Source organism: Myotis myotis, unplaced genomic scaffold (assembly GCF_014108235.1).
Source record: "Myotis myotis isolate mMyoMyo1 unplaced genomic scaffold, mMyoMyo1.p scaffold_m19_p_5, whole genome shotgun sequence".
Classification (NCBI taxonomy): domain Eukaryota; kingdom Metazoa; phylum Chordata; class Mammalia; order Chiroptera; family Vespertilionidae; genus Myotis; species Myotis myotis.
The window spans coordinates 81109334-81118622 of NW_023416357.1; the positions used below are offsets into that span (position 1 = coordinate 81109334).

General features: G+C 53.7%; 2 protein-coding genes across 2 annotated transcripts; both read right to left on the reverse strand.

Moving 5' to 3' along the window:
• Window positions 1-1213: 1213 nt before the first annotated feature.
• On the reverse strand, window positions 1214-4925 carry MOGAT3 (monoacylglycerol O-acyltransferase 3). The gene is made up of 7 exons (XM_036310731.1): window positions 4838-4925; window positions 4492-4599; window positions 4347-4417; window positions 3863-4067; window positions 3410-3584; window positions 2634-2836; window positions 1214-2551 (listed from the first exon to the last, which is right to left on the reverse strand). The coding sequence occupies exons 1-7, from the start codon at window positions 4908-4910 to the stop codon at window positions 2397-2399; spliced, it is 990 nt and encodes a 329-aa protein (XP_036166624.1). The 5' UTR covers window positions 4911-4925; the 3' UTR covers window positions 1214-2396.
• LOC118656931 (2-acylglycerol O-acyltransferase 2-B-like) lies at window positions 4913-7315 on the reverse strand. The gene is made up of 6 exons (XM_036310730.1): window positions 7185-7315; window positions 6800-6978; window positions 6474-6678; window positions 6120-6294; window positions 5829-6010; window positions 4913-5664 (listed from the first exon to the last, which is right to left on the reverse strand). Exons 1-6 carry the CDS (start codon window positions 7264-7266, stop codon window positions 5510-5512), a joined length of 978 nt encoding a protein of 325 aa, XP_036166623.1. The 5' UTR covers window positions 7267-7315; the 3' UTR covers window positions 4913-5509.
• Between the last annotated feature and the right edge of the window lie 1974 nt (window positions 7316-9289).

The window sequence follows — 9289 nt, forward strand, 5'->3', positions numbered from 1 at the left end:
AGAGAGACACATTAATTAGTTGCCTCCCACACAAACCTGCATTGAGGCTGGGGATCAAATCCACAACCCAGGTATGTGCCCTTGACTGGGAATTGAACACAAGACCCTTCAGTGCTCAGATTGACATTCTAACCACTGAGCAACATCGGCCAGGGCTGGGGAAGAACTTTTAGATGGCTGCAAGCCCTGCCCCTAGAGAGCAAGGCTCACTTCAACAAGAGCAGTGACAAAAGGCTTCAAGACACAAAGAGCTTGGTAAGTCCCAGCATTTGGGGGATGTACCCACCGGAGAAATCCAGTGACCAGATTGTGGCTGACTGGACCTTCCATCCAGGACAGAAAGAAGAACAAGTGGCTGCATTGAGACCAACCTGCACTCCAAAGGGATAGGAGCCACGGAGGCTGAAGGCTAAAGCAGATTTATTCCAGCCCTCTCCCCAACACCCAAACTAGAAGAGTGAAGGAACTCCTACAGAGAAACCTATGTCAGAAAACCATGGACAGATAATAACGTAGAGAAAGTACAGAAGCTGCGAGAGGGGCCTTAAAGGGAAAACTGAAGAATCCATGAAAGTACCCAGAAGGGAAAGACTTTGAGGTTCTGGAGGCCCAGAGAATATATAACAGAGCAATCAACAATTTTGGGGCCCCCTTTCCCTTCTGCCCCACACTTCAACCCCATGAAGATCAATAACAGCAGCTAGGAAGGGAGGGGGACCAAAGAGGTATACCCCATCCCTTTCTACTCAACCTTCCCCAACTGCTACTTCTGGACAAGCAGGCAGCCCACTTGCAACCAGCCCTTGTTGGAGTGGGGAAAATTCCTACCCCTAAATCAGTGGTTCTCAACCTTCCTAACGCCGCGACCCTTTAATACAGTTCCTCATGTTGTGGTGACCCCCAACCATAAAATTATTTTCCTTGCTACTTCATAACTGTAATTTTTCTACTGTTATGAATCGTAATGTAAATATCTGATATGCAGGATGTATTTTCATTGTTCGCGACCCACAGGTTGAGAACCGCTGCAAATGAAGATCCAAGTGTTGATTATGAACTAAACATTTCTATGTACTAACTTAAAGTGAATGTAGACCTTCTCACCTGAGAATGACCCAGTTAAGTTATGGTACTGCCCAGATTTTCATTCAGGGACAAGAGAAAATTCTTCCATTGAATAAATTTTATAGGAAAGTGGGAGACAAATACAGTTGCATTCCAATTACTAGTACATTCCAACAAGTTATTCTTGTTTAAACCCCGGTTACAGACACAAAGCCAGTCAACAAATAGGACTGACAACATAAGGACCAACCACATAAGGACCCTTAGGCTGTTTAACCTTATCCTCTCATTTGACTCATACCCTGACTATAATGACAATGATGATTATAGTCAATTCTCATTGGCTCATGTGTTGCCTATCTCTGTTCTAAGCCCCTAAATCTTAATTCTTTAGTCTTCACAATAATCTTATGCTTATTAAGCAAATGAGTAAATGGTGACCTAATGCTGGGCTAGCAGTAGGGCTTAATAATGGTAAAACAAATCCTTGCTTCATCTGATCTCCCAGCCCCAAGGAAACTTTAAGGATGAGGAAGAAGTACAGAGAAGCAAGCTATGTACCTAACTGTCTTTCTACTACTGGGCATCATTCCACTCTTTATACTGTCAGGTCTCCTTGACCAAGCTCAGCTTTTACTCATAGCATTCCACTACCCACACTATCTTCTCCACTCACCTAAATCCTGCTTACCCTTCAAAGCCTAACCCTCCTGCAGCCACCCTCCCAAACTCAGTCCAAATATCCCACAGCTCTTAGCTAAGCAGATGCCTTAAGTTACAGAGGGAGAAGGGGCCCAGAAAAAGAAAGAGACTTATGCAAAGTCATGCAACAGAATTAATTTTCACTGGAAGGAGAATTTAGGGTCCTGATGCCCAATCTAAGGCAGCAACTCTAGCACGTTAGAATGGGGGCTGATTATGCCTGGGCATGCTAACTCCCAGAGCAGGAGCATCAGCTCTGCAAGCATCCGATTCTACGAAGTAGTGATGGAAGAGAACTAGCTTTTGCTTTTTTAATTTTATTTATTTTTGAAAATGTTTTTATTGATTTTAGAGAGGAAGGGAGAGGGAAAGAAACATCAAAGATGAAAGAGAATCATTGATCAGCTACCTCCTACACGCCTGCAACCGGGCATGTGCCCTGACCAGCAATCGAACTGTGACCTCCTGGTTCATATAGGTTGACCACTGAGCACACCAGCTGGGTGAGAACTAGCTTTTATTGGAGGACTAGACCCAGCAGTAGGTGGTGGTGGTGGTGGGGGGGGGGGTGGTGTTTCAGTGCACTGGGATTAGGAGCTCAGGAGCTGGCGGGCAGGGCAAGGCCAGGGCTATGTGATGGTGAGGTGAGTAGAAGCAGGGACACCACAGCTTTCCTTGTGCTCCTCAAACAGTTCCTCCAGAGCCTTCATGTAGAGTGTGTGGTAGTGGTCAACTTCCTCGTCAGTGGGGTTGAGGCTCTGGGGCACCAGGATGGGGCGGCCCACTGCAGGGAGAGGGGAGACAGATGAGGTGAGAAGTGCCCACACAGCTGATGGCAGCTTTCTTCCCTGGAGATGAGGACTCACCCACAGTAGTGATGGGCACAGGGAAGGGCAGCAGGCCCCAGGAGTTGGCTGAGAAGAGACTGCGGCCCCAGAAGATGCAAGGAGCAAAGCCCAGGTACTTCTTGATGATGGACTGGCACAGATACTGCCAAGAGTCTGTGGCAAAAACTTTAAGTCTGAAGACATCATTCTCCCCAAAGGAGTACACAGGTACCAGGGAGGCCCTGGGAAAGAAGGGCAATAGAGAAGAAGGGTGGTTGGGCCAGCAGCTCTTGGAGTACCCCAAGGATGGGAGCCCCAGAGAACAGCATAACCTCATAATTCCACTTCCCAAGCCCTTTAAAGCAAATGACAATAGCTACTATGAAAAATCTGGAAAAAGGGACTCACATTTCCTGAGAAAAGATTGTGTACTGAACCTTCATGTACACATTTCCTCATCTAGTCTTTACAACCAAACCATTGCAAGGTAGGTATTAACTCTTTCACAGGTAAAGCAACATGCCTCAGGTCTTGCCTTTGAGATAGTATCAGAGAAGGCTTTGTGCCCCGCTGTTTGTACTATGTCCCTGGCTCTCTTGGAGTGGGAGGAAGCTTGCAAAGTGGACATAGTGCTTGGCACAGAGTAAACACTCAAGCACTGACATGAGCACCTTCTGGGTATAGGGCCCAGTGTGGATGCAGAACAACCTATAGGGACCCGGGTGTGTAGGGATGGAGAGCGTGCACCCAAAGGTGCGCTGTGAAGTTCTCACCATTAAAAGCAGCCTTGGACTGGTCACCCGCACCCCTCTCACCCGTGCCTCAGCGCCAGGCGTACAAAGCCTTTGCGATTCTGGAGAACAACATGATGCACCCCTGGGAGTGCATACATGGATTCTTGGGCACCCCCAACCAGGATGACCACGGCCTGCCCACGCCGGGGCTGTGACAGGATAAAGTCCAGGCTCTGGCGGCTCACAGAACATACTCCTGCAGGCAGGCATGAGAAAGTGGGAGCAGTCACCACACCTTCCTTGGCTCCCCAGCCCCTCAGCCTACCCATTCCTCCCAACTCCCCTACCCACCATGCCCATGTCACTGTGCCCTATAGTGTCTGTCCCAGCAAGGACACCATAGGACACTTGTTCCAAAGCTATTCACTGATACCCACTGTGACCCTGGCCAGTGTTCAGACCAGGTCTCTGAGCTAGGTGGGTGGAGGTCACCCCGGCCAGAGAGCACCTCCTCCCATTCACATGGAGGCTCACCAGTGGCCATGAGGTAGTCTCGATAGATTGGAATGTGGAAGAGTCCGTCCAGCCCAACTAGTGAGGCCCGAAGCCCAGGGAACTTCTGGGAGAAGCCAGTGCTCTCGGTTGAGAAATTACAGGCGGTTCCGATGCACATGATCCCATGTGGATGAGAGCCAAACACATAGTTCTGGTCAGGGGGCAGCTCTACTGTTTTCACCAGCTTTGGGGTGTTGGGTAGGATGAGGGGAAGAAGGCATAGAAGTCAGGACACCAGGTAAAAAGTGTTGCCCCCCCCCCTCACCCCAACTGATTTCAGAGATCAAGGATGGGGTTAAGGGCACAGAGGGGCTACTCTTGAACATCACTCCACCCCCTGCCCCATTGCCTTAGCTTAGGCAGCTGGGGCTCAGGCTTCTGCACTACTAGGGGTGAATAGGTGGGGGGGGGGGGCAGGGGAGAGGAAGGGGGCAGAGAGTCTTTCTGGAGGGTAACCAGTCACCTTGATAGGATAATAATCCCTTAGGTGTTTCCAAATGGTCCAGTTCCTTATCCACTTAGACCGCCTTCCACCTTAGGGTAGAGAGATATGCGTGGAGGAAGCCCAGCTGCCATCTCCCAATACATGGCCCCCTTCCAGTACTCACCTTGGTTGGGTGTGTTCCAGTCCAGGACGAGCCATGCCAAGTAGAGAACAGAGAGTGACCAGAGGGACGTGAAGAGGAGGGAGAAGACAAGAAGGAGTGAAGAAAGGCCTGTGTAAAAGATGAGAGAATAAAAATGAATTAGCCTTTGAAACTCAGTCATGTCATCCAGCTGTCCCTCTCCTCCACCCGCAGGGATCATACCCTCCGCTACCTCCCAGCCCCACATTGGCCCTCTCCCTGTCATTTTGCTCTTGGGCACCCGGATTAGTGGCGCTCCAGCTTTTCTCCCCCAGTCTCTTCTCCCGCTGCGGACCCCCAGCACCCATGCCTCTTCCACTTCTCTCACCCATGAAAAGGAAAGTGAGCACGAATTGGTAGGCACCCACTACGTCCAGCCACTGCTTCTTCGGGGTCTTCATGGTGCAGGAGAGGGCGGCAGGATGGTGGAGACTCCTATCCCAGGAGCAGCCCTGGGCCAGCAGGGCTCCAGGACCCCAGGAGAAAAAGTACCTGGGAAGGCTTTCTAGTCCGAGGGGCCGAGCCTTTTGGACCTCCGGGAATGCGTGTGTGGTGGGGCGGTGTGAGTGTGTATGTGTGTGTGTGTGGGGGGGGGGGGGGTGTGGACGGGGAGATGGTTCGAGTCGGACGTGTCCAGGCTGTTCTCGGATTGATCTTTGAGCTCCCTGAGTCAGTCAGTCTGGGCTGGCTTGCAGGGCGGGTCTGGGAGGAGCGAGAGGCTGTGGGAGGGAGGTGAGGCAACTACCGTGGGAGACTAAGATGACGCTGGAGAGCCGGAGGGCTGGGCCCCGGCAGCCGGGGGGCCCAGAAGCCCAACTGAGACTGTCTGATCGGGAGTGGAGCCGAGCAGGGAGGAGGCGAGGGTGGGACAGGGCTGAGTTGAGCGCGCAGACCTCCCCTCTGGGCAAAACACACAAACACCGCCAGGCTGTTCCCGCCTTTAATTTCACCCCCAACCACAGTCATAGGGGGCCGGGAGGGGTGGGAGGCGCCGGCGCGCCTAGGTGAGGACCAGGTGCCGGTCGGCCGGGACGCCGTAGCGCTCCTTGTGCTCTTCGAACAGCCGCGTGAGCCGCTCCACGTAGAGCGCGTGCAGCGCGTCCACCTGCGCCCGGCCGGGCCGCGGGCTCCGCCGCACCGGGATCGGGGCCCCCACTGTGGGCGGAATGCGGAGCGAACCGAGGTCATGGTGCTAACAGTTGTCAAAGGCCAGCTTGAGGGTGAGGTCGGCGTGGCCGCCATCGGCGGCTGCTCAGGATCTTAGACCCCAACCAGGGACCGTAACCGTCCGGCCCGGGGAGCGCGCGGCCCGGGCTCACCTACGGTGTAGATGGGCCTGCGAAAGGGCAGGAGGCCCAGGCGGCCGTGGAACAGCGGCAGGGACACCCTCAGCAGCGGCTGCAGCGCTTCCTGAGCCATCCGCACCCACGAGCCCGGTGGGTTCGGGAACTGCTGGTAGAGTTCGTTCTCCCCAAAAGAGAAGACAGGCACCAGAGAGGCCCTGGGGGCGGGGGGCGGGGAGAGGCAGCCTGATTCCCGGCCGGCGCCGCGCTCCCCCTGCACCGAGCAGCGGCAGCGGCGTGCTCCTGCGACCACCCCGGCATCCTCACCCGTGCTCCAGCGCCAGCTTGACAAATCCCTTCTGATTCCGGATCCGCAAGCTCAGCGCTCCGGGCTTTGCCTCCAGCGCCTCCAGGGGCCCTCCCACGGCCAGGACGGCCACCTGGCCGCCCCCAGGCCGGGACAACAGATAGGCGGCGCTGGCCTTGGCTGAGGACACCAAACCTGGGGAGGAGGCAAAGGCTGGGGAGGGGGTGGCCCTGGCGCCTTGGTCTTCTAGAGGAGACGGGAGGGGAGGGCACTGGGAAAGTAGAGCTGGGACCAGGAGCCCCCAGGCGGGAGGAGGGCAGGTAAGAGGTGACAGCAGGGACTTGGCTCCTAAGCTCGGGTTCCCCACTCCTCACCACTAAGCATGCTGTAGTCCCGGAAGACAGGAAGGCGAAACCAACAGGGCAGCATGAGCAGGTGCGGGCAGAGGCCAGGGAAGAGGCGGGAGAAGCCGGTGGCCTCTGTGCAGAAGTTGCTGAAGGCCCCGATGACCAGGACGCCATGAGGGTGGAAGCCGAAGAGATAGTTGTGGGAGGGATCCAACTCTGCGGTTTTAACCAGCTGGGGGGCAGAGGGTGCACAACCCGCCCTGGCGGTGAGATTGGACGTTTGGGGAAGATGACTCCAAGGGTCTATTTTGTATCTGTCCCCAACCCAGTAGGGGGTTCCTGGGGGCCCTCACCGTGATGGGGAAGTAGTCCCGGAAATGTCTCCAGATGGCCCAGTTGCGGACCCAGGCAGATCTGCGACCTCCTGTCTGTGGCGTGTCCCTGTCTCCATAGAGCCAGGCCAGGTAGAGGACCCCTAGTATCCAGGCCCGGCTTAGGAGTGCGAGGATCAGCACAGCCAGGCACACCTGGGCTGGAGGATGGGGAAGGGGGGTCTCAGAACCTGGGCATTTAAGTTCCAGGTCTCCCCCTTGCCCACTCCCTTCCCTATCCCAACTAATTCCTTCTCACTCCTTGAAGGACCCAGAAGATCCCTGCCCCACCTCCCCCCTGTGGTCATGGGGCAGCAGAGCCTCAGGTGTGTGTGTGGAGGTTAGGTCCAGGGATTCAGGGACTCACACAGCCCCAAGAAGAGGAAGAGCCATTGTAGGACAGCGAACACCTGGAGACTCCGGCAGAAGAGGCTGGAAGAGGCCGGCATTCTGTAGAGGGGAGTCGCACAGGGGTCACGCTGATCTCTTAAGCATACCCCCTTTTGGCCCAACCCATTGGCCCTGACCCCGGTTCCACCCCATTTTCATTTCTTTTGGTGACTTGCACACATTAGGCCAGGGGTGGGCAAACTTTTTGACTCGAGGGCCACAATGGGTTCTTAAACTGGACCGGAGGGCCGGAACAAAAGCATGGATGGAGTGTTTGTGTGAACTAATATAAATTCAAAGTAAACATCATTACATAAAAGGGTACGGTCTTTTTTTTTTTTTTAGTTTTATTCATTTCAAACGGGCCGGATCTGGCCCGTGGGCCGTAGTTTGCCCACAGCTGCACTAGGCTCTGATGAGCTCAGGCAAGGAAGGGTTAACCACTACTTGAGCTCATGGAAATGAGGGGGGGTGGTGGATGGGGGAGGAAGGTGTTTGGACTTTGTGTTTGTCAGGAGGTTCCACCTCTGTGAAGAGCTAACAGAGGTGGGGTGGGATGTTGCCAGAGTGGTGTGTGCCACGAATGGCAGGGCTCCCAACATGAGTGAGAACAGCCTGAAAACCTTTAGGCAGCCTAGGACTCTGTGCAGAGACGCTGCAGAGGGAAGGGCTTTGTGGAAAAAGCTAAGGATTTGGGAGCCCCTCAAGAGAGGGCCCACTGAACAGTGGGCACCCCTCCAAGTGGGTTGGGGCCAGTCCTCACTATCACCATGACCCTACCCAACCCGTGACCAGAGGCCTGTGGGAGCTGGCACCTTCTCCAGGTCAGGGAAGGTCACTTCTTTTATTTTTTTTATTCCAGGTATGCTAATGCCAACATCACTACTTTATCTGAGTCTGGTTATGGTGCTTGTTCTGTCTCTTCAAACTATGCTTTTTGCTTTTTAGTATATCTTGCAATTTTTTGTTGAAAGCCAGGCATGATATCCTACCTAATAAAGACAGGATATGCAAATTGTCCATCACTTCGCAACAAAGATGGCAGCACCCACAGCCAATAAAGAGGGAATATGCAAATTGACATGACAAAGATGGAGGCGGCGGCTCCGGCCCAGAGCAAAGGCGGGAGGTGGCTCAGGCCTGGAGTGAAGGCCCGGGTCCCAGGTGCGGAGGGAGGTCGGTGCTGGCAGCCAGGGGAAGGAAGGCCTATTCTTGCACGAATCTTCATGCATCGGGCCTCTAGTACTAGATAAAAGGAACTATATAGTAAGTAGGCCTTTAGTGGTGTGGTGGTAAGGTGTGGGGAAGGGGAAGCACTTCGTCTACAGTCCTATGACCAAGGCCTCAGTCTTTTAGTGAGCCTGTATCCCTGAACTGTGAACTCCACGCATGCTTCTCTGTGGTAAATGTTTCCCTCCACATCACGCATGGTTCAGGGTTCAGGATCTGGAAGAGGAGCCGCACACAAATGAAAGAGAAAAGACAAGAGATAATTTGGAAATACTGGGGGACCAGACGGGCAAGTCCAACTCAAGGAGAAGGACTTTCACTGGTGCTCAGGCCGTGCCAACCCTTTATTGGTTTGGGATACACCCATAGCCCTTAGGCAGGCAATTTCCAGTAACAGGCAGACTACCCCATCAGCAAGGATTACATAATAATAAATGGGGAAGTTGCTTCAGCTACCATTGTCTGGACTAACAATGGGTGCACAGCCCTGACCTTTGCAAGGGCTTCAAGGATCACCAGCCTTCCGGGTTCCTTGTCCACACCTCTCTGCTAGTGAAGACAATAGGCGGTCTCCCACACTTCTCAGTCTGCTCCAGGTGCGGCAGGGTGGCTAGAGGGGGCCGACTGTACATTTCTCTTTCTCCAGGTTTGATAAGGTCTGATAAAACTCCAATATGTTAGGCTCTGTTAGGCTGCATAGCTTCTCTGGGGGTCCGGCCTTGTTAAGGACAGAATACACTGGCATAGGGAATGTCACTTCTTTAGGAAAGTCTGACACCCATCCCAACAAGTGCCTCTGTCACCTGCTTTCCTAGCATAAAAATTTCCCCTCCATTATGGTAATTTTCAGAT